The sequence below is a fragment of the Hakea prostrata genome, chromosome 2, assembly GCF_041222555.1.
Source record: "Hakea prostrata isolate BN-2017 chromosome 2, UWA_Hpros_2, whole genome shotgun sequence".
NCBI lineage: Eukaryota > Viridiplantae > Streptophyta > Magnoliopsida > Proteales > Proteaceae > Hakea > Hakea prostrata.
The window spans coordinates 74,190,490-74,215,050 of NC_142601.1; the positions used below are offsets into that span (position 1 = coordinate 74,190,490).

General features: G+C 37.0%; 2 protein-coding genes and 1 pseudogene across 2 annotated transcripts; 1 reads left to right on the forward strand and 2 right to left on the reverse strand.

Annotated features, from left to right (window-relative positions):
• The first annotated feature begins 2,410 nt into the window (after positions 1-2,410).
• Positions 2,411-3,059, forward strand: LOC149026460 (17.8 kDa class I heat shock protein-like). Its single transcript, XM_089146752.1, has one exon. It carries the CDS (start codon positions 2,419-2,421, stop codon positions 2,959-2,961), a length of 543 nt encoding a protein of 180 aa, XP_089002878.1. The 5' UTR covers positions 2,411-2,418; the 3' UTR covers positions 2,962-3,059.
• Positions 3,060-8,134: 5,075 nt separating this feature from the next.
• LOC149026461 (thiosulfate/3-mercaptopyruvate sulfurtransferase 1, mitochondrial pseudogene) lies at positions 8,135-9,334 on the reverse strand (annotated as a pseudogene).
• Positions 9,335-10,978: 1,644 nt separating this feature from the next.
• LOC149026462 (uncharacterized) lies at positions 10,979-23,778 on the reverse strand. The gene is made up of 11 exons (XM_089143651.1): positions 23,709-23,778; positions 23,542-23,594; positions 18,053-18,184; positions 17,895-17,977; positions 16,085-17,345; positions 15,705-15,823; positions 13,924-14,892; positions 13,098-13,461; positions 12,848-13,001; positions 11,861-11,960; positions 10,979-11,762 (listed from the first exon to the last, which is right to left on the reverse strand). Exons 1-11 carry the CDS (start codon positions 23,776-23,778, stop codon positions 11,645-11,647), a joined length of 3,423 nt encoding a protein of 1,140 aa, XP_088999777.1. The 3' UTR covers positions 10,979-11,644.
• Positions 23,779-24,561: the final 783 nt, after the last annotated feature.

Below are 24,561 nucleotides of genomic sequence, written 5' to 3' on the forward strand. Positions count from 1 at the left end.
AGAACGTGTTAGTTGATTTGGCTATGAGACTGACTGACGGTGTGTGTGTGTCTGTGTCTGGCAAATCAAAATTTATATAACGGGCAATACTTTCTGTCTGTCAGTGGGCCGACAAGCCCAAAACCGGGTCTGGACTCTAGACTCTGGCCTCTGGACTGAACCATCCATCCTTGATTGGGTTGATTCCTTGTCCCTCACTCCCTAGCTAGTCCCTCCCTTGAAGAAGAAGAAGAAGAAGAAGAAGAAGAAGAAGAAGAAGAAGAAGAAGAAGAAGAATTCTTCTAAGAGATGGCCCCCCCCCCGGTTACTGCTAGTCTGCTAGGCCGGCCTGAGAATTTTAATTTGCACCTTCCTTCCTTCATTCCAAACCACAAATATTACGATTAGACATGACCCATATAATATAATATAATATTATTTTGTTCTATTCGTTCTTGGAACCACGATCGAGTACATAATCATAAATCATATATATAATAAATAATAAATAATAAATTGGGCCATTCTAAACCCAAATAGCAGATCCTCCACCTCCTCTTGATCTTGATCTTCTTTTTCTTCATCATCATCATCAAGAAGTTCAAGGTTAGTTTCAAAGTAAGGAAGAAGACAAGAAAAGCAAGTGGGTGGTAATTAAGAGAAGAGCGGTTTGGTACTTTGGCGTAATAATTAATTAATAATAAATTTATAAGGAAAATAAAAGGATAGGTAGTTTCTGCTGTTAAAGGTTGTTAACTATATTCAATGATGATGATGATGATGATATAGTCATATACACAGTAGATGGAACACGGAATTGGAATTAGCTAGCTAGCTAGGATCCTCGTGTTTTCTTGGGCCCTTGGCCATATGGCCCGCCCATATCTTAAGAAAAAACGTACGTACGTACACGTACATTGATTGATTGATTGATTCATACTGCAGGAATAAGAATTCCAACTTAATTTTGTACGTATTCATTTTAAAACTCTTCATAAGGTGGCCACCTCATCCATCGTACCATGTGGCTAGAGAACCCCGTCTCAGCTCAGCTCAGCTCAGCTCAGCTCAGCGTCTCTTCTCTTCTGGGATAAACCCACTGGTCTGGTCTGGTCCGGTCTGGTCTGGGTTATAATTTCCAGGCTATCCATCCATCCTTAATTACGACCAAGTTTGATTTCATTCAGGCCCCCCCCATTGGTTCCAAAAGCAGATATGTGTGTACGACGAGGCGTAATTAAGACTATCATATTATATTATTCCTAATTATAAGAAAATAAAAGAAAAGAAAAGCCCTCACACACACCTTACCCCCTAGCCTATTAGACCCAATCAACTTTCAGAGTTTCAGATGGGATGTATGTATAATACATTCCACTCCAGCCCATTCAAATCCGCCAAATATGCAGCAGCGTTCATCTGCTTCTTTTGGTCAGAATCAAAGCTGGGCAGCGTATAATGAAATTTCAACTATATATATATATATATATATATAATTTAACAAACAAGCAGAAATAGAATCCCCCCAATATCCACCACTTAACTACTCAAGCTCTGCTGACGATATATATAAACCACCACCATATACATATATATAACATATTCCGATGACCATTGAGATTATGAGCCTATGACTCTATGAGGTGGGTGAATCATTCTCTCATGTACTACTGTTTGAGACCATGGTTGGGTATTGTGCTGCTGCTGAATCTCTCTCTCTCTCTCTCTCTCTCTCTCTCTTTGGCCCTTTCCTACCCGTCCGAAAACCGGAAATGCGGAGCGGATGAATCATGGGACCACGCCGGGGGGCTTCGGAAAGAGAAGAAGCAGGGCAGGAAGCATCGAATGCAAACAAAGCGGGTGAACTTACTGATCTGATCTCTCTCTAAATTATACTAATTAATGCTTTGACTGCAACTCCTATACTACCATGGCTGGTATGTGGTGCTGCTGGATCTCTCTCTCTCTCTCCTCAATTATACTAATCAATGCTTTGACTGTAACTTCTCTTCAACACTTGTACTTCCTACCTGAGCCTTCCAGAATGTCAAGTCTAATATTCTCCCCCTGGCCTCTGCATCGAAGAATTCAGATGACCGCTTATTATCAAGTGCTAATCCGGCATCTATGAGTTACTTCCCTTTCCAATCCATCGAGAAGCTTCCACTTTGTTTTAAGATTTTTCAACAGCTAACAGTAACAGTAATAGACCAGCTGTATTCCAGAATCTTCAAGAAAAAGGTAGAATTCTGCCTCCTATTCTTTCTTTCTTTCTTTCTTTCTTTCTTCCTTTCTTTCTTTCTTTGATTGATCGATCTATATATAAATAGATAACAACCCGGGATTAGTGGTGACAACATTGATTCACTCACAGTCACAGTCGAAATTCTCTATCGTGGTAAGTGGTAACTGTATCCGAACGAACCCATCCATCCAACAATGGCATCAATCTTTCCGTTGCTCTTCGACCAGCGGTTCAACAGCATATATCACCCATTCCAGACTTTCTTCTCCGACAATTCTGACTTCTTCGGCGTTTCCACAAACGTAGAGATCGATTGGAAGGAAACAAGAGATTGCCATGTCTTCCATGTGGATCTTCCAGGCCTCAGCAAGAGCGACGTCAGACTGCAACTTCATCAAGGGAATGGGAATGGGAATGTTCTTCAGATCACAGGAGAAAGGAGCGACGACGTAGACGATGCAGCGGCGACGTGGCACTGCAAGGAGAGGACAACTGGCAAGTTTATCCGGCAATTCCGTCTACCGGAGAACGCAAACACCAACGACGAGATAAAAGCTGAGTTGGAGAACGGAGTGCTAACGGTGACGGTGGCCAAAGATGACAGGGTCAAGAAGATACCAGAAAAACACAAAGCCGTGGAAATCAAAATCAGTGGTGATGATGATGATGGTGGTGATGAACACAAACGTACTCCCAATCCCAAAGGCCTCGGTCGTTTCGTCTGTTGCAAAGCTTAACTAAATTCTGAAATTACCTATAAATTGATAATATAGTTTGGGATTTCAATTCGGTTAATTTGTTTCTGGTATATATATATATATATATATATATCATATATTTGTTGGGTTTCGCCGTTTCGGTTTCCTTTCCAGTCTGCAGCTTAATCGTTTTATATAGTAAAATGTGTTGAAATCCATTATTTATTTTTAATAATTTCTAATTTCGATGGAGTACTACTGCTAATTTAATTTGCACCCTCCATAGAACAGTACTACTTTTTTGGGGGGAAAAGAAAAATACATGTAGGAATGGGAGGAAGAAGAACAATTTCACAGGAACAAAAAGGCATTCAGAAGACTAGATATTCAGTTGATCAATAGTTGCTTTGAATATGCACTTGTTCCTGAGTTTAAAACGTAATTCATTCTCGAGAGTAAAGACAGACACACTCTTAAGATCATGCATGTCCGCGTTGCTTGTTCAGAGCCACAGAGAGATCGGAATCATGCCTCTCAACACCATTGCTGGTAGACATGGTAGATACTATCATTATCACTAAGGCTGGGTTTGTTTGCTGGAATAAAAGTGAGGTGGGAAAATTCTAGAAAAAAGTGTAGATTTCTCACTTTTCCTTTAAATCCCAAAATGGTAGATTATTTGGTTGTTTGGGGTGGAAAAGTGGGAGACAAGTTTCTTTGATTCAAGGAAACTTGTCTGCTGATGTGGCAGCCCAAGTTTCCCACCCCATGTCATTTTAAAACCTCACATATTTGGTGGAACTTCGTGGGAAAGTTGGGAAAAGTAAAAAGTGGGACCCACCTTATCACTTTTTCACAAAACCCTTTCCTTTTCTTTCCTTTCCTTCTCCCTCACCCCACTACACATGGGACTCACATGTTTTTTTTTTCCACCCCACCTTTGCAAACAAATGCAGCTTAAGAAAAGAACATACGTACCAGGATATTTTGCGGCTTCATTCAGGTGTTCCTCTGTGCCAAACTCCAGCGGGTACATGGCGAAAAGATTCAGAAGAGATCATCCATCAGTTAACAGCAGGGAGAAAAACCAGTACAAGTAAATGGAGGGAGATCTACCAGGCGTACGTCTAGAGTTCCATTATAGATAAGATAAATGGCATCCTCCCTCGGTTCACATTGCAATTGCGTTACAGAATATTGGGGAAACATTCATTGACCAGGCTGAGTAAAAAGCTTGTTTCCACTGGTGGTAGAATTACTAATTTGACTTAGATAAAAGCAGCATCCAGAGAATTCACATTTAGGTGATCCATGGTAAATATCAGCTGTGAAAGAAATGAGTCTCCAGGCATTTTTCCCTACCTGCAAAGAAAAGAGAGAATAGGGACTAGCATGAAATCAAGAAATGAGTCTCCAGGCATTTTTCCCTACCTGCAGAGAAAATAGAAAGTAGCATGAAATCAGATACGAAACTGAAAGATGACTACAGCTGCTCCCCCAGTACAATGCCCACGCCTGAAACACAATTCCAATTGCACACTTTCCAAAAAAGCTCTGAGGCCTCGGAATTTTATCAGGTCCATTTCCCTCTGGATGAAGGAAAAGTGTTCATCAGTCCCATCCAAAGGTTTAGATTAAAATAAAATAAAAATAAAATAATTCTATCTTCTAAATTTTACTTCAACCTTTGGATGTGATTGATGGACATGTGTCATTTATCTAAAGGAAAATGGATGGTCTATTTCTTTGTAAAAAATGGACCTGATAAAATTCTAAGTACTGCCGTATAACTGATGGCCTGCGAGCTACAATAAAAAATGTTTTAATACTCTTAACTGTTGAAGAATAGTGTTTACAATAACATTCAACCGTTCAAAGTTTGAAAATTCATGCAATCCAGGAGTAATAGAGAGCACAACATCATGTAGGGCAGCGGCTGATGATCCCCAACGTTCTAGTAAGAGAGCAAATAACTTTGCACATTTTCAAGATTTTTAAATAACTATACGACAATGTAAAACAAATTGCAAGATAAAGATGTGGCCACAAGAACAAGACTCTCAATAGGTTTTCATTTGACCCACTCAACTTAGACCAATGTTTGGAAAATGTTTTGACCAGTAATTGCACCATTCTCCTCAACAACATTAGCTGGCGTTTTCTATTCCATATATGAGGTACGATACAATCCATTCTACAAAATCAAAGATAGAAGATCTCATATTGGAAATGAAATACCACAGATGCAATAGAACAGGATATCATATGCACCAAGAGGAAGAAGGAATGAGGGAAAAGAGAGACCTAATAAATCCAATTCAAAAGGATACTTTTATCTTTATCCTGGCTAAACTGACCTTTGACAACGCAGCTCCACGTGGTTGATGCTCAAGAAAGACCCAACTTAGGGGTGCTTAAAACATGGCTACACATTCCACATTTTAAATATATCTCCCTTTTTTATATTTCTTTCTGCGATCCTGTCTTCAAGAGTTCAAGTATTTACTGAATCAAGTTAAATTCTTAAAATTGTTTAGTGCCTTCTGTTTATTAAAATCTGTTTCCCACCAACTCCAAATGCATAGTCAAGACAACAGTCAATACCTCTCATACAGGTATAAGGCCTAAGCCATGCATGTATTTCCTCACAACTTCTAATATTATTATAGGTCTGCCCTCAGCTCTTTTAGTTCCTTCAACTTGAATTAAATCATTCCTCCATATAGGAGGAGCATTTAAAGGCCTTTGTCGAACATGGTCATGCCACCTCAAAGGACTTTCTCAACTTATCATTTACTAGAGATACTCTCAAGCTGATTCTAATATGATCATACCTTAATTTATCTTTACTAGTTTTGTCATTCATCTATCTTGACATCTTAATTTCTGTTACGTTGAGTTTATCTATATAATGTTTCTTGACATCTCAACACTTGGTGTAATACAATAAAAAAGTGTGATTCAAAGGATTGACGTGAAAAGCACTCTGAACCGCATAAAATCAATAAAAATACCCTGACAGATCAAATAGTTATCAGGTATGCCATTTCAAATAAAACTATAGTACTTGGCCAAAAAACAAATAAAACTATAGTATTTATATCAACAGACAGACTGAAACCTCAAATATCTTCATCAAGTTTGCATCATGACTTGCACCTTTTCTATATCAGTAACTTTAATAGACCCTTTTACAACACTGCTTCACAGCCCCCCCCCCCCCTAACACCTCCCCCCACCCCCAAAAAAAAATAATACATTAAAAAGAGAAACTCTGATAGATTAGATTAAGAATGGAAGAGGGAAAGAGTAAAAAAAGATATAACAACAAAGGAAAAAGATCAAAGAAAACCCTAGAAACTCGACAATGAAATACACACTTTGACATGTGAACAACCATTGTATTTCAACTTCTTTGAGGTCTAGAATATTTCTGGAGGAGACCTAAGTCAGAACTCCATGTTTTCTCGATATATCACTCACAATTTGCACCTTAAACCAAAGTGCATGTTATGTTAATCTACAGGTAGGCCAGATCTCCTTATTATTAGAAGTACCCAAAGTGCATGGGGACTTCTCATCAGAGATTGCTTTGGGTACCTATTATTTTCTGATTTTGTTTGTTTTGGGCTGGTTGCAGTTTTTCAATCCTTGTTATTTTCTTCCTTTTGGTTGGGCTGGGCCCTTGGTGCAATTTGTATTCCCCCCCCCCCCTCTTTTGGTTAATGACTTCTTTATTCATCCAAAATATATATATATATAATATATATATATATATATATATATATATATATATATATATATATATATATATATATATATATATTGTTTCCCAACAGTAAACAGTTAGTCTAGATGAAAACCAGACCTGTTTAAGTGTCCAGACAAGATGTCTCTGAAACTTTGTCTTAAATGTAATTGGGGCAACCTGCAGAAAGGAGAATGCTATTAAGTAAAAAAAAAAATGAAAGCAAATAGGACAAACAGAGAAGTTCTAGGTTGTTGGGGATTTTTTATCTTGCAATTTTGAAGTAAGCTAGCTAAAACCAAGTGGTCGAATTTCAAGAATCGAAATCCATCCGAGATGAAATTACTAGCTATAAATACCGAAGCACATTTAAAGGTTCTGTCTGAGAAAAGGAAATTTGTCACCAACAAAATCTAGGATGTGTTAAGGAAACCAGTTGGTTAGAGAAGTAACCTTTCTTTTGTTTTTCAGTTGACCACAGTCAATTTCAACACCAGCAGAATGCAGTCCAGAATTGCACATTTAAGTCTTTGAATGGTTTAATGTAAGCAAGGTGACCAACTATTGAAAATATTCAGCATCACATGACAATTCAAACATTCCAATATAAGATGTCTCTGAAACTTTGTCTTAAATGTAATTGGGGCAACCTGCAGAAAGGAGAATGCTATTAAGTAAAAAAAAATGAAAGCAAATAGGACAAACAGAGAAGTTCTTAGTTGTTGGGGATTTTCTATCTTGCAATTTTGAAGTAAGCTAGCTAAAACCAAGTGGTCGAATTTCAAGAATCAAAATCCATCTGAGATGAAATTACTAGGTATAAATACCAAAGCACATTTGAAGGTTCTGTCTGAGAAAGGAAATTTGTCACCAACGAAATCTAGGATGTGTTAAAGAAACCAGTTGGTTACAGCAGTAACCTTTTTTTTGTTTTTCAGTTGACCACAGTCAATTTCATCACCAGCAGAATGCAGTCCCGGAATTGCACATTTAAGTCTTTGAATAATTTAATGTAAGCAAGGTAAACAACTATTGAACATGTTCAGCATCACATGACAATTCAAACATTCCAATGTAAGATAACAAAATGGACAGCTATTGATATGAGATCTTCCTAAAAGCCAATTTTAGCTCCTCATTATTTTATGCCATCTTATTACCTACTCCCACCCCCCCCACCCCACCCAAAAAGAGAGAGGACAACAAATAAAAAAAAAAGAGGAGAAGAATTCCCGAGGATTGGGAGAATCGAGGAAGCAACTTAAAAAGAGGGCCTTGAATCCAGTAAATTCAACATCTGAGATATAGAATTTGTTACCTGGAACAACTATAGTGTTCACTATTGGCAGATAAGTGACAAGTACACCAAAAGAATGATAAAGTAGCATACGAGACGTAAAAGCAAATAATGTAATTGCATAGGACAAACTATGTCACACACAAAGCAAGAGTATAACTTCATGTCTAGATGGGTAAATTAACGGCTTGTCCCAAATTTTCTGTCACTTCACTAGCAGCATTAACCTTCAAAATTGCATCTCCAGATATGCTGGATTCAACATCAAAACCTGAAGCATGCCATTGTGGCAAGCCCCCATCCCACACACAGACTCTGTCATGCCCAGATACTCTGAACATCCTTTACCAATGCAGAAAAAGAAAATGAAAAATTAGGCATCGCTACTTTAGCAAGGAAAGTGGTACATGATTGCATGCAATTCAACGACATTGGATTTCAAGCACCAAGCAACAACTCACCACCAAACACAAGCCACACTGAAAATTCCCTTTCCATCACAAGCAACCTCCCCATCTTTGTTCTCTTTCCCAAGAGCAGATACAGCAGCACTAAAAGCTTTCTCTAACGGCAACATATGGGGCAGCTGATCCAAATTATTTTAAGAAAAGGGAAGAGTATCTATTAGATGATGATTTCTTCTAATACAAACAAAACATCATTGAATAAAAACAAGATCACCCCCTAGTCATATTGACACAAGTTCTCAGCGATAGTGTATAGAGGTGCATTATCACCCACTACAAGATCACTCAAATCAATAGACAATCCATCTAGATGCTGCTGACTACTAGTTAATCATATCATTTTCGTTGGTCACTAAAGGCATCGTAAACATCCAAACAAACTAATTGTCATCTAGTTTCATTAGCATTTACAAGTATCATCTTCCATTTCTCCACCAGTTCTAATTAATCTGGCCCAACTTTTAAACTAAAACCTCATAAAAACTGGTAATTCTGTACACAGAATCGAGCAAATTGATTTATGCCAATTGCAGCTATTAGGACTACAGCCTTTCATGCTTATTCTTCTGAATTGCTCTTGGCAGAGGTAATTCTATCGGCTTGGAACGGTGCCTCCAACAAATGATTTAATGTATAAGTACTGGGAACGACCCCAGCTTTAACCATCTCCTTATAAAAGAACAAAACAGACTGAAAATCACTCCTGTCCTTCACAAGAGAACCTACCATAACATTATGGGTAATGATTGAAGGGGCATAGTTATCCAACTTCATCACCTCGGAAAACCTTGAAGCTTCTGCCAGCCTTTGATTTCTAACAAATGAATCAATCACCGGAACCAAAGCTTTTTCTGCAGATGACAGACTCGCCTTTATCATTTCAGTGCAAAAGAAATCCATTTCCTGAATATTTCCCACCATACCCAACTTCAGAATTATCCAAGTGTGGTGGAAGCGTTTCTGACAAGAAGCCCCATTTGAAAATCTTGACCGCCCCGCCGCGTTCAAATTGTTTGTAGAGTCCAAAGCACGAATTAATTTATCTGGGCAAAGCCCGTTCTTCAAAAGATCAACTTTTGATTGAAATTCGGTATCGAGTTGCTAGTTTTGATCGTTTTCAGTAGAAATTTGAACCGGGTTTGCGCATAAATACGAAGAAATATATTTATTTACAGAAGCACATCTGAAAATTCGCTCGGAATTCGCATAAATACGAAGAAATATATTTGTTTACTATCATTTGTCTCAGTAGAAGAATGGAGTTTTTCAAACAATGGAGAGACGGGAAAGAAAGAGTTTAATTGAATTTGGATCGAGGGGTAGAGATCACTTACTCGGTTAGGCCTCCCTTCTTCCTCCTCTTCTTTCCCCCGATTTACCGTTCTCCCACCACCAAATCCCAGTATGAAGGGCAACGTGTGTGCTATGTCTCATCCGACCAAGCCAGGAGAGTCCATGGCTGAAACACCAACGCGATTTCGGGAGGTATAGAGGTATAGTATGCACAAACACAACTTTCTCTTTGCCTAGCAAATTAAGGAAGGGAGGAATGGCCGAATGCGTCCCAGGCTCCCAGCCCAAGCTAACATTTTAAAGTTAGGTTAGCGGTTAGCCCCAGCCCAAAGTCCCAAACCAAGTGTACATATTGCTATTGTTTTTCTACTGCAATTAATTTCCGACAATTCTTAATTTGTCTGTATCAAGAAAGATATTACTGGTAGTGGTGGTGGCATTCCAATCATTTGCAGATTTCTATTTTATGGGTTTCCAACAAGTTAATTACCGTGGAACATTGTATCTGAATCCCTCTTCAACTCTCTGCCTGCCCAGTGCCCACCCAGTCCAAGGCTCCCCAACTTCCTCCAATAGACAGACAGGTGTGAATTCTACACTGGCCAGCCATGATCATATGAGAATTTCAATTGCACTACATAACAGTGGAAAATATTTCTTTGGAAAAATTTAAAGAAAAGATAGATTTCTGCTACATTGAGGAAACTGCCAATTGAAGGCACAGAAATAAGAAATTGCACCTTGTGGAAAAACTGGTTCCTATGTCGGCTTGCCAATTTGAAAATGTGGCAACTGATCATATTGTCAAACAAGAAACACAACCATCAGAATCTATCCAATGCTTTTATCACTACCCAACAAAAGAATTTGAATATCCAAAGTGATTGAAGTGGCCAAGTACAAAATCAGCTCAAGCAAGGCTGCAACTCCCTAACTTCAGCACTCACCGCTTTGCATACAATTTAAACTGAGACGATGTGGGCCCTACCAGTGGTCAAGTCTTGACATCCAATTCTGTCAATGTACCTGAAAAGGGTTCAGATCCATGATACATATAATCTAATCTCAATCTCATACAACTAAAGATGAAGGTAGTAGTAGATCAAATGCCCATTCCATTGGGCTCATAGGTTAAAAATGTGAAGAATGATAGGCATGCATGTCATCCACAAAGGCCAAAACCTCTAAGCATTGAAACGTACAAGTTATTTGCTCCTTTTGAAGTACAGGTGACCTCAAATTTCCCTAGCATAGGATGTAAGCCAATTTATTCAGAACCTTTGCAGCAGGTGACCTCTTCGAGAAATCTAGAGGGATATGGCTCAGAGAGTCTGCATGCTTATAGCTTCTGTTTATAATCAATTGTTAAATTCCATCTCGTCTTATGTCAGCTAATCTTGTTTTTGTGTTTGTAAGAGTCTGTTCCTTTATTAAATGAAAACTCTGTTTTTCATAACTCCATAGTGGTCTTGAACATGACAAAAATGATGAGACTAAAATTTTTCTGGAAATTTTCAGACACCAGCCATAATTTCTTGTCATTACATGATAGGAAAGGAAGAAAGAAAAAGAGGGGGGGGGGGGTGGGGGGAGAGAGAGAGAGAGAGAGAGTGAGAGAAATTGCTGGCATTTGATCTTCTCAAACTCAACAATGGACGCAGTTTCATTTATTCTCAGACTCCACAAACAGAATTTGTATTTGCTTCTGGAGGGAGAACTAAAGAAGTCCATTGTTGCAAATACAATATTCCGCACTGTACAGAAGATAAATAACATTAGCCAGAATTACACATGTTTTGATGTGTTAAACTGCTCACTTAAACATATCATCATCCACTGTCTAACTCGGATCAAGTTAAATGGATCTCTGTCAAAAATAGATGGTCCTCCAGACCATGGACCACTTTCTCCACCAATCTAGGCATTCGAGTATGCCCTCACGACATCCAGTATTGGAGCTCGGCATATTGGACATCTCCCACTGCTCCACTGCAACTCATGGGCACAGTTGAAACAGGTACACATGTGCCCGCATCTGAACAAGATTTTGCGGGTGGGAATCAGTTAAAATAGGAAAAGCCAGAAATCTATTAACTTAGTAACTTCTCAAGGGGAAAAGGGGTTCTTAAGCACCTGTACAAAAGTGAGTCAACCTGCATTTCATAGCAGATACAACACTTGCCCTTTCTTATTGGTACCCAGTTGAACAATTCTATTGCCTCTCCTCCATGAACTGCAATTGCAAAAGTATAGGTCTTACTATGATATAGTTCATGAGATAACAAATCAAATTGACTTGATAATAGAGGTAGAACATGTTCAACCTATAATGTATACGTAAATCGCATTTGTTTAAGGGAGCACAAGCTGAAACAAAGGAGTGCATCCAGAGTGTTGTTGTTTGATCAACTTGTCACTTTGAAACCCAAACAGAAAATTTGTGGAACAGTAACACAACCAGTAATGATGTAAAGGGCCGAATGAATGTGGGGTAGTAAATAAAAGACATTTTAATAAACTTCATGAGGCTGAAATGAGGATATTAGAGCAACATGGAATTTTGGCCATATTCATGAGGAGAAGTTAAAAGGAACTGCTACGAAAGGTGACGAGCATGTGCAATAGAGGCCTTTGAATGTAGTTCAGAGAAGTGATCTATCTAAATTCGAGTGATCAAAGGACCTAGAGATAGGCCAAGAATAACCATGGAAGAAAATGGTAAGGAAAGACATGACAACTTAGGACTGGAATCTTTTATGGCTTCGAATGAACAAGATAGGAGAAATAGGATCCATGAATTCAGTTGGGGGATGGGGAAGAGCTAAGGGAGCACAAACACACTTCTTTTGAGTTGTATGTGTCCATTAGGTGTGTGATCATGTAATTCTTCATTTCATTCCATGACAGAAATGGAGGTGAGGCCTAGAATCAAGGTTGTTGACATCAACATATGCATCATACATGACGACAACCAATAACTGAAGACTGAAATATGAAAATCGATCTGAAGTCATAGGCCAAGAGGGTTCTGAAGAAAATTTCTTGTAAATGAAATTATATTAAAAACCTTACAGTTTTAGATTGAGAGATGAAGCATACAACATCTCATCTTCAGCTCACCTGAATTATAAACAGCAGCAGTGACCTCCTTCTTGATGGAGTGCTGTAAGTTGTTCTGCATGTCCAGGCAGCTTACCACTGATCTCCGCAGTTCAAATATTTCATTATGAAGCTGTAGTATATGCGTTCTCAAATCAGATATGAGATCAATTTCCTGTATCCATTGGTCACAAAATGTTGTATCACCTATCTATAATAACATGAGGACTTTCATAACGAGGCCATTAATAGGTTAACGAAGGAAACTCACAACCGAAGGATGAATTATGGCTGACTGTGGATTGTCTTGGCAGCGAGATGGGAATGGCTGTACTGATGTAGATTGACTTGATGGAACTTGATCAGAGTTTTCCATGACTTCAAGATCTTGATACCAGGCCTGTGCTCTGAGCTGAGATGGTAAAGGGAGGTTGTATGAAGTAGACAAAGGGAGGTTAAATGATGTAGATGCAAAATGATTAGAAGAATCACTTGCTCCCAGATGTGGACTCTCAAAGTGATTCTCTTCTCCTCCTATACTTTCTGGCCGGTGATTTTGTCTTTGTAAATAAGACTTTATCATTTGGTCCATTGTCTCTCTAAAGTCACTGGCAAGGAAATTTGATACACTTCTTCTGCATAGTTAAAGGCAAGATGCATGAGCATTAAAAGATTGGCCACGAAGATTTCTATTAAAATGAATGTGAATTCTAATTTGAAAATTGAGTTTATGAATTTCAAAAGCATCTATATATAATCATTAAATAGTGAATTGGATCCAATACTAATGATTTAAACAGTAGCCAAGTCACAGATAGCAGAGAAGAACCACCAAGGTCTAAAAGAATATGAAAGACAAGCAAGTTGTAAAGACTTCATATGGTTGTAGCAGTGAACTCTTTGAAGGCAATTCCAATCTTGTACCAGTTTTTTCAAGCCTAGTTGGTGGGTGTAGTGCAGAATGCTAGATTTAACCTTTGACACTATCAACAAAATTTGCCACATGATAGATACAAGTTTTAGATATTTGAGCTTACCTTTAGGAATTATCAAATGAATAGAAAATACATTACACAATCAATACCAGATATCAATACCTCTGAAGAAGCTCTTGAATTTCCCCATTTTCTGAACGGTTCTCGAGCATTTCTTGGTACCGTTCCTGCCTGGAACGTCTCAAATCTCTAGTTGGGCGAGAAACATTGCGTTGCCAGTTTCCATTGATGGATCCAACTGGATGCCCCGAATCTGGATCCTGTTCATCTGTTACATTCATTTCTCCATTTTCTGAATTAGTTTCAAGCACATTCTGGTACCATGATTGCTCGCTCCAATATGTTTGTGGGTAAGCTCTATTATCCAACCAGGTTCCCTCAGTGGATCCTTCAAGCTGCCATGTATCAGATTGTTGGTCAACCACAACAAAATTCCTCTCCCCATCTTCAGATTTATTTTCAGGCGCATCCTCGTACCATTCTTGCCTTGAATGTCTCCAATCTTGTGAGTGAGAACCAACACCTCCTGCAAGCTCCTGCATGCCGGCTTCGAGTTCATCCATCACTACATTAATTTCCCCATTTTCTGAATTATGTGAAAGCAAATCTTCGCACCATGATTGCACTGAACCTCTCCAATTTCTTTGTGGATGTGAAAGGTCATCCATCCAGGTTCCATTAGTAGATCGAGCAAGCTGTTGGGAATCAGTCTCTGGTTTTTCTGTTGCCCCACTCCCTTCGAGGTCACGTGAGGTTGTTTCTGTGTTGATACTTAATTCCTGGACAAGATTGCTACCCAATAAGATTCTTCCTTGCCATGCATGATCTGAACTATGATCTTCTTCTTGCAGAGCTTCACCAGCTGAAGGTATTGAATGGTGTACTGGGAGTGTGCTTTCTTGCTCAGTTGTACCCATCTGCTGATGAACTTCTTCATTTGCAAGCTGATTGGAAGCACCAGAATATTCTGAATCTTTGCTGTCATTGGGTAGCTGTGTGTGAGAATTGGAGCTATCTCTAGATTCTTCACTATGGACGTCTCCAGCATATTTGTTGGCACTGAATTTCTGCCTGTTTTTGGTCAAGATCCTTTGCATTTAGTTCTTAATGGTACAAATTAACTCTCTCCCAGAATATGTAAAAGAGAGTTCATGTACAAGCTATGCAGATGACCCAGAACTGAATGTACAAGGACGACTCAACTTTATATGGCATTTGGTGGGAAGAATTAATAGAAGAAACGTCCATTATAATACTTTGGCACTTATCAAGCCCATATTCTTGATGTAGATGTCCTACGTACTACGACACGTAGAAACGTATTAAAACCATATTCTATGTATATTCCCAATGAGTAAAGCATTATTTTATGTATATTATCTATGAGCAAAGCCACAACAATATTCTATGTATATTTTCTATGAGTAAAGCCACCTAAATTGTAATATTAGTACTCAAAGTTTTCTGCACTCATTCTGCTTCATGCAGATATAATGACAATTTCAGCTAACAGGCTATTATTTTTCCCATTCTATTTCAGTTTTTCAAACAGATAAATGCAACACGACCAAAAAAAAAGCTTGAATGGGAGAACCAAAAGCGGAACATAACCATAACAATTGTCCAAGCACCAGGCTGATGAACCCAGAAATGTATGGAGATTTTCCAAATCCTCAAGTGATAACCCAATAAATTCATTCATTTCTGGCAGCACATTCATGAATCATTCATTCAATATCCTTCCAAGAAGTTATTACTTTTTAAAACAATGATGATGAAGATGACGATGCAAGAGAAACTAAACCACATGAGCGAAATAAGAAGCAATGTGCATATGAATGAATGATTCAAAGGCATTACCAGGGGAAAGGTTGTAGTTGTACCTTAGTGCGAAGATGCTAGTTGCTGGCTGTAAGCTACCCAGTTCAGATGCCGCTGAAGGTGTACGCTGTTGGTGTTGAGATGCAGCTAGCCGTTGTAGGAATCTGAGCTTAAGCATCGACTGAATAAGGAGAGAGGGATACAGCTGTTAATTATTTTGTATAAGCGGAAGCATATCTTTTCCCGATCGAAAAAATTATTTACAGAGTGATTGTGAATGAACAACCCGGGAAAGAAATATATTACAGAATCGGTCTGTCAGATCGAAAGGGAAGGAAATCTCCAAAAATATATTGACAAGACTGACACACAATAATGAATAATGGCATAAAATGCGAATGAACGATCAAGGGAAAGGAAAGGAAAGGATCTCTGCTCTCACCTGGATGCGTCCCCGTTGTGGGAATCGAGATACAGCCCTGCGTTCCGCCAGTTGATTGAGCTCCCACTGCCTTTGACGTTCTATTTGCTTCAGCAAGTTCATCATCGCTTGCCTCCCTCTGAGACTGGGGCTCTTGCCAGCAGCATTCTTCACGAAGCCGGTTCTCCTCTGTTCTCTTTGTTGTTCGGGTTCAGGGTCAATCACGGTGGGCAGCTCCCGGTCTTCAGTTTCATCCATTGAAGAAGAGTTCATTGAGGAAGTGCGTGTTTTTATTTTTATTGGTTTCCCCAAGGTCAGTCTTCTAATGATATCTACCACTCTGAGTCTCTCGCTTTCTCCAACATCTGAAACTCGCTGCACCTGCACCTGCACCTGCACTTGCACCTGGGATCGATTTTCCCTCTCCCTTGGAGTGGAAAGAGTGTTCTGTTCGGAATCCCAGTCTGCAAATGAGTCTTGTTGAGCCGGAGGAGTCTCAAATATTTCGTCTCCGGAATCGCAAACCTCAGAGCGTGGTGATGGGTCCTCCTCAATGGAGGAGGCATTATCAATATTGCTGGTTCCAGAACCAGAATTGAGCCTATCACCGCTGCTAATAATAGTTGAATCCGAATTGAAACTCAAACTGCCGTTGTTTCCTGATGTGAGCTTGGATTCTGCCTCGAAATCTCTCCACTTTCGAACGAGGGAAGAAGCGTGCAGATTCGGAAGATCAACGGAGCTCTCGGATGGAGCACAAGGGCTATCTGTGGTGGTTCGGGGACTATCTGCCAGGAACGTCGATGCCACGGTAGAAACAGGGTGAGAATTGGAGAGGGCCATGAGCTCTCGCTCATGTGTCTGCCTCTCCAAGGTGGTGTTGATCTGCCGTGCTTGACGGGTGGCCCACCGATCAATTACCCGTGATTGCTTCCTCGCCAGGGGTGCAGCAGACTCATCATCCTCAACCTCAACCTGTGCTTCTTCTTCTTCTTCTTCTTCATCATCATCCCTTCGCCTTGTGCTTTTCTGAGACGTAAAACTATGATCCTTCTTCTCCCGATTGTCGACCTGGTTTCCAGAGTTGTTCTCATCCGAAGCAGAGACGGAACCTCTGGAGCCAGAGAGGGCAATGTGGGAATGGAGGTGATCCCTGACTAAGACCTTGAGATTCTTCTCCAAGGAAGACAGCTTCTGCTGCTGCTGCTGGGCTCGAACATTGTTGTTGTTGTTGCTGCTGCTGCTTTCTCTTTCTTTGTCTACGTGACGCCAATTGTGATCCCTGAGAACACAGCCGAAATGAGCGGAAGCCACTTGGACTTGAGAAGACGCCATGTTTTCTTTTTGTTTTTTTTTTTTTTTTTTTTTTTGTGTTTTTTTTTTTGGGGTTCTTTCGAATCAAGCAGTCGCCTTATTTATTCTTCTTCTCTTGGATTCAACCTTGCCTGGAAGAGAGAAATCCAGTGAGAAGGAATCCATTCCAAGCCAAAAAAGCAAGGACGGTTGAGACGGAGGAAGACTATTAACTTCCATATGTGCTCTTGTTTCTCTCAATACAAAATAAGGGAATTGTGCGAAAAAAACCAAAGAATATATGGAGGAAACGATTAACAAATAAAGGAACGAGGGGGGGGAGCAAAATCAATGGAGGTAATTCAGGAACCGAAAACGTAAAACCGCTGGTTCTGATCATTGACTAATGCCCACTTTGCCTAATTTGGCATTCCACCAACCAAGCAAATTGAACAGAAGAGAGGTGATAATAAATCAAAACGAACAGGGAAGGAGAGCTAAAATTAAGGAAAGAAGAAGAAAAACACGCTTACCTTACCTCTTGACGTTGGGAGATGCCACTTTTGGATTGTGGTTGCAAATGCAGAAGCCGTTTTTAGGCACGGCGACCTCACAAAAAAACTGAAGATTTTATTGTTATTGTTATTTATTATGATTAAGAAAGAAAGAAAGAAAGAAAGAAAGAAAGAAAGAAACCTTGCCAATTACTACTTTACCACCACCCCGTAGATGGGACGAAAGCTGAAGATGAATTTCTTCTGGGTTTGGTGAGACTGTGAGAGGGAGAGAACGAAAGAAAAGGGGGGAGACAGAGAGAGACGTTGGATTCTAGCCGTTAGGTCAAGACCCACCAAAATTAAGTTCCGGGCAAAGTAGGACCCCCCGTTGGTCGTTGTTTTCCAGGATCGGCCGATTCGAAGCTGGAATCGCTTAGAACAGCGTTGATCTGTGATTTTGAAAGGAAGGCTTTTAGTTTTAGCCCGGAGAATCAAAGCAACCATGTTGTTTAGCTGATCATCTAATAATTCTCCATCATCCAAACGGAGGGTTAGTAGAATGGTTAAGAATCTCACCTCTCTCTCAGTAGAGACTAGAGAGATTGTGGGTTCACATCCCCGCCTTTGTTACCAAAAAAAAAAAAAAAAAAGAGATTGTGGGTTCACATCCCCGCCTTTGTTACCAAAAAAAAAAAAATAAAAAAAATAAACTCTACTAGTCAAATGTCAAATATCAAACGTCATTTTGAATGGAATGGAATGGAATGGTGGGTACTCAACTCCCCTTTAAAAATTGTCAAAGGTTCTACTTCTAAATCGCCCTTGTTCATATGGTCCCTAGCTAGTCCCTACTCTACTCCCTACTCTACTCTACTCTTATATGGACAGTGTAAGTTAGTTAATACGACAAAATAATTTGTTGGCAGAAGAAAAACACCAAACACCAATGTAGATGAGATTTATGTTTCATGAGAATGACTATTTTGTAACCAAATTAGAACCCTTGTAATTTTCTTTTCTTTTCTTTTCTTTTTTTAACCTATCGAAGGCCAATCCATATGATATATGATATGATACGAATATATTGAAACCTCAATTTGGCTTTATGTACATGATAGTCCCTTGTGATCGAGTCCTTCTATACTACTAAGGGTATGTTTTGAAATACGAGTTTAAATTATTTAACCATAATGGTAGAGGGTTGGTTATGCCCCTTAATTTGTCTAATTAATCATTAATTGTTATCAAAAAGATTTTAGTTATTAATAATAATAATAAATATTAAATGCACCTGGTCCCCCTTTTTGACTAAAGATGTTTTTCGACCCACCACCTTCTAGTTTCTGTACTGTAGCCATTAGATCAGAATCAATCCATTTGACAAAATAAAGTAATAAACATATGAAATTGAATGTATCGGTGGAATAATGATGCATCTCCCAGTTTGGGTATCTCTTCTCTACATTCCAAAAGGCAACAACAACACTTGAGTACTTGAGTACTTGAGTACTTGAGTCTTGAGTTGGATTGGATTGGCTAGGCTAGGCTAATCCAGCAGAATGAATTTATTTGAGACGGTTACAATCTTTATCTATTTTCTTTCTCTCTTCTCTACTTTCTTTCTTTCTTTCTTTCTTCTCTTTTCTTTTCTTTTTTTATAACCTGCAATTTTTATATTTATACTGGGGTAGAAATAGAATATCACTAATATAAGTGTTGTTGGATGGGTGCAAACCCAAGACCTTCCCATTGGAGTTTGGACCAGCATTTCATTTGGTTTCGTTTGTTGCATCAATCAATGGTAACAAGGAAGAGTAAATACTACCAGACTTGATGCACATTGTACTTAAGCCTTAAATCGGAGAATTTTACAAGTTGTTTAATTGTATAATATTATATTAATTCATTTCTATTTTAATGAGATTAATTGTTTGTTTATTTATAATTGTTATTATTTATTATTTATTATTTTTGTGCTATAGAGACATATTGGAGTGTTTAGATATAAAGTCGAGGAAAATAACAGTTCAAAGCCGCAACACCACATTTTTATATAAAAAACAAGCTCAACCATATCAAAGAACCATGCTCAAAACTGGAGGATTGATTAAATTCAAATTTGAAGCATTTTCCTAAAATATCTCCATTCAATAGCCAAATATTTCATTTCCTCTTATGATCAAACATCCGAGGAAAAATGTGAAGTGGAAAGCAACAAAATTAGAAACAGCCACATTGGCGAAAAGGATAATGTAAATAACTAGAGGCAATGAGGAATAATGGAAACTGAATAAACAATGAGAAATAAATAAAACAACTGAATTGGAAAAATTGCATTACTAAAAATAACAACATAAATAACAAAATTGAAAAATATATAAACTCTAAAAAAAACCTCTATAAGAATTGAGGCATTCTTTTTTATAATGTATTACACACCACAATAAGAGGAAATCACAGTTCTAATTTTGGTTTTCGATAAAGATTTATAGAAATTTGATTTATGTGAGGCTCTGAATAATTAATTCACTTATTTAATTCTCTGGTATTTATATATTTTTCATATTCATTATGTCATTGGACTAGTATTTAGACAATACACCTATTGTTTGATGATTAATTCAATAACTAATCAATTAAAATATTTATTTATTGTTTTTTATAATATAAGTGAAAAATTAGTATCATCAAATAGATAATCAATGTCTTAGGGAGTTTATTATGAGTCTAATTTAATTAGTGTTTGGTTGTGAAATGAAATCTATGGATTCATCCTAAAAACTATTTGATCGCGTGGTGATGGCAAGTTATTTTTTGAAATCTCGTTCACCCCTACCCATAAATCTCGATTCCGTTTTTGTGTAAAAGATGATCTATAATCTGAATCTAGATTTTCCCCGTATTTCTGTTTGTGTTTAATCTCGATTCATGTCCCCCCTAGAGGTTTATTATGAGAATGTATATCATAGTTCAAATTAAACAAAACTTTTTTGGATCTATTGAATAGGGATTGGGTCTTTAATATTTAATTCAATTAATATGTATAACTCATATGACTGATTCGAAAATTATGTTTGCTGAATAATGAAATAACTCAAATAATGAATATGAAAATTATTAAAAAATGTATGAAATATTGGTTGTTAGATGACTGATTCTCAATGACCATAATCAATCTACTTGAAATTAAAGTTTTTGTCTTCGAATCAATGATCAATTGAGAGAATTAATACTAAAAATAATTGTTGTTTGAACTTTTTATCATTTTAGTTTTTTCTTAATCACTTCATTTGTTGTTTATTTTATTAATTCTTATTCAAAAACACCTCTTGTGAATTCTACATCCACCACTAATTACCTTGTCTGAGAATGATATATCATTAATTACTACATGGTTAAATCCTTCTTTTAAACTTTTTTTTTAAATTTTTTATAAGATCAAGTTCTTAATCAAGGTTGTGCAGCATAAAGAGGCATAGCCTCTAAGACCCTTACCTGCATGCTTCACAATGTACACACACCTACTCTCTCTTTCTTTATATTTTGTTAATTAATTATAGGGTAAATATCACTTACCTCTCCTCTTAGCTGGACAAATAGCACTTACACCCCCTATTAGTCTGATAATATCACTTACCTAGCAAATGTATCAAACACCTCCCCTCTTTTAACTTTTTTGGTTAAATTTAACTTTTACCGTTAAATATTTTTATAAAACCCCAATATACCCTTGGCTAAAAATATTTGTTTTAAAACCCTAAATTATCGTAATCACCCTAAGTTAAACTACTAAATTACCCTCAATTAAAATAATTATTAAAATCAAAACACCATAGTTAAAACCTAAATTATCTTTAATTACTAAAAGTCCAACATACCTTGTTTTTTTTAGAAAAATTTATCAAACAATTAAAAAAACACGTATTACTATCTAAGTAAATAAAAAATGCAATTAAAAAAAAAACAAGGGTATGTTGATAAAATTAAACACGTACTACTATTTTGGGTTTTTTTAATTGTTTGATCAATTTTTTTTTTTTTTAAGGGTATGTTGGGCTTTTAATAATTAAAGATAATTTGGATTTTAACTATGGTGTTTTGGTTTTTAACAATTATTTTAATTGAGGGTGATTTAGTATTTTAACTATTATGGTGATTAAAATAAAAATATATATTTTTAACCAAGGGTAATTTGGAGTTTTAGAAAAATATTTAATGGTAAAAGTTAAATTAAACTGAGAAAATTAACAGAAGGGAGGTGTTTGATATATTTACCAGGTAAGATGGAAGGTAAGTGATATTATCCAACTAAGAGGGGGTGTAAGTGCTATTTGTCCAACTAAGATGGGAGGTAAGTGATATTTACCCTTAATTATATTACTACAATTTAAGTTATGAAAATATAACCTTTTTTTATTAATTTTTTTTTCTTCTTGGAGAGGGTAATTAATTAATGCCTTCATAAGAAGTGTATTTTGGACAATAATTTAAATAAATGTATTAAAATAAAATTTTGTAGAATATTATTTAAAAAAAAAACATAAAGGCATGAAAGCAGTCATTTTTATTATTTTATTTTAAAAAATGAAAAAAAAAATGAAGAAAGGAGAATAGTTCTCCGTCATGGGCTTGGGCAGTTGGCAGACGATAGTGCAATGATGCTTGAGGCCTTGAGGCTTAAGGTTGACCTTGATGGGTCATGCATATCAATAGCCGAAAGACAAAGATTTTAATTTCTTCATTGGTTACAAGTTCGAATTAGAACCAATCCAGTAACTTTATAGTAAGTCCTTCATATCTAAAGTTCAACGGACACAAACAATATGATTGTATTTCCAAATAATATGGTATTGTCCAAAAAATAGTACTTTTAAATAATTTGACTTATTTTGGTCATTTTTTTTAAATAAATAGAACAAATTATATTTACACCCCTTATTTTTAAGACAATTATAGTTTATATCCTCACTAATTTATTTTATTATGTTTACACTTTTATGTTTTGAATTAACAATAACCATATCAGATATCCTTATTGAATAATGTTATATTTTTAAAATTTTCAATATTATCCTTCTTTATTTCAAATCCTTAAAAAGTGGAAACATATATTTTTTTTATTATATTCATTAATTGTTATAATCATGTCGTTTTGCCAACAAATATTTCTCTATGCAATTTCCTAAAAGGTCTCCTTAAACAAAGTCGATTCACACTAAAAATTGATGGACTTTTATATGTGTTTTTCATATTTTAAAGTTATACTACGACTAAGGGTTTTTTTTTTTTTCGTTCTTCTTTTTTCTGGTTGAAACTAACAATGTCAAGTGTAGGGGGACATTTGTAATAGAATGATTTCCAAAAGTGTAAATGTAATTGTTTAGAAAATAAGGTGTGTAAATATAATTTGTTCTCTTAAGTAATATGTAGAGTTTTCTTTATTGTTGTCCATTTAAGTTTGGTCAAAATTATTGTCAGCCCACTAAAGTGACAACAATTACTCCTTTTCCACAGTTTACATTGGCAATTTGGAGAAATTTATAATTTACTTATTATTGTTTTTCCTGTTAATTTTCAAATAAAATAACCATTTTGCCCATGGCTTAAAGGAAAATTTTTGTTTTAATTTTAACCAAGTCTCACTTAAGTTTTTTAAATTTACAAGAAATTTTAAGTTTTAATTTTTACCAAATCTCGATTCACCATCCCTCCCACGGCCAGTAACCACCACTCCTCCCTCGCTGGAAAAGAGAAAACGAGCATTAAAACCAGTTTAATGTAACTCGGTGACTCACTCAAATTCTAGTTGCCAATTCTCTGTTCCTAGATCTGGTTTAGAAACCTCGAATTTCGACCTTGGAGCTCTAATGCTGGGTAACTTGGGTTTCTTATATTGTCAAAGAACAAAGAGCGTTCACGGTTCATCTAAACCTCGGAAGCTCCAGAAGATCAACCGGAAACTAATCACTCATAAAATTTTGAAATTTAGAATTCTTGAGTGTTTTAGTCTGAACTAAAATTCAGAATCCTGTGACATTGATGTTAAATTCATAGCACTTTCTCAGGACACAGGTGGTTGGATGGCTAAGATCGTTCATCAAGAACGTATTGAAAAGCTGTACTTATGTAAAGGTTGCCGTTGATGGAGCACATAACCTACAGAAGGTAGACTTGGAATTGTATTCCAGCTATGAACAACTCTTGAGCTTCTTTCTTCTCCCAATTAGGGTTTGAAGATGGGAGCTAATGTAGGTCAAGAAAGGAAGAAAAAAAAAAAATCAAATCACCAACATTTTGGGTTGAGTTGAAGATGAATACCACATGGCGTAGTTCAGAACCATCCTCAAGTTGGGTTTGAAAAATAGAGATTTAGAATCAAATGGAACCATTGAAGAAGAAGAAGAAAGAAATGGGGATTTGGGAATGAGGGTCTCTTTTTGCAAATTAATAAACTTTAACCCTTAAAATGTAAAAAAAAAAGGATGAAGGACAAATTGGTCATATAAGTGATAATTTGTCCTTAAATTGATTTTTTCTATAGTACATGGGAGACATATGCAAAGTCTCGAATTTTTTGGATTAAAAATGATATAGACCAAACCTCAGGGGGTCCAAATGAAAATTACCCCATTCATAAAGGGTAAAGTGGGTCCTAATATGGGTAATATGAGCAAAATCACCATTTGGAAAACAAAAAAAATTGGGTGT

Excerpts from the sequence above, each read along its gene's own strand:
- LOC149026462 (XM_089143651.1), bottom strand. The coding sequence starts at position 23,778 with ATGAACCGTGAACGCTCTTTGTTCTTTGACAATATAAGAAACCCAAGT. Across the intron at positions 17,978-18,052 it reads GTAAAGTAGTAATTGGCAAG|TTTTTTTGTGAGGTCGCCGT; the intron begins GTTTCTTTCTTT and ends TAAAATCTTCAG. Across the intron at positions 11,961-12,847 it reads TGCTGCTGTTTATAATTCAG|TTCATGGAGGAGAGGCAATA; the intron begins GTGAGCTGAAGA and ends TTGCAATTGCAG.
- LOC149026460 (XM_089146752.1), top strand. The coding sequence starts at position 2,419 with ATGGCATCAATCTTTCCGTTGCTCTTCGACCAGCGGTTCAACAGCATA.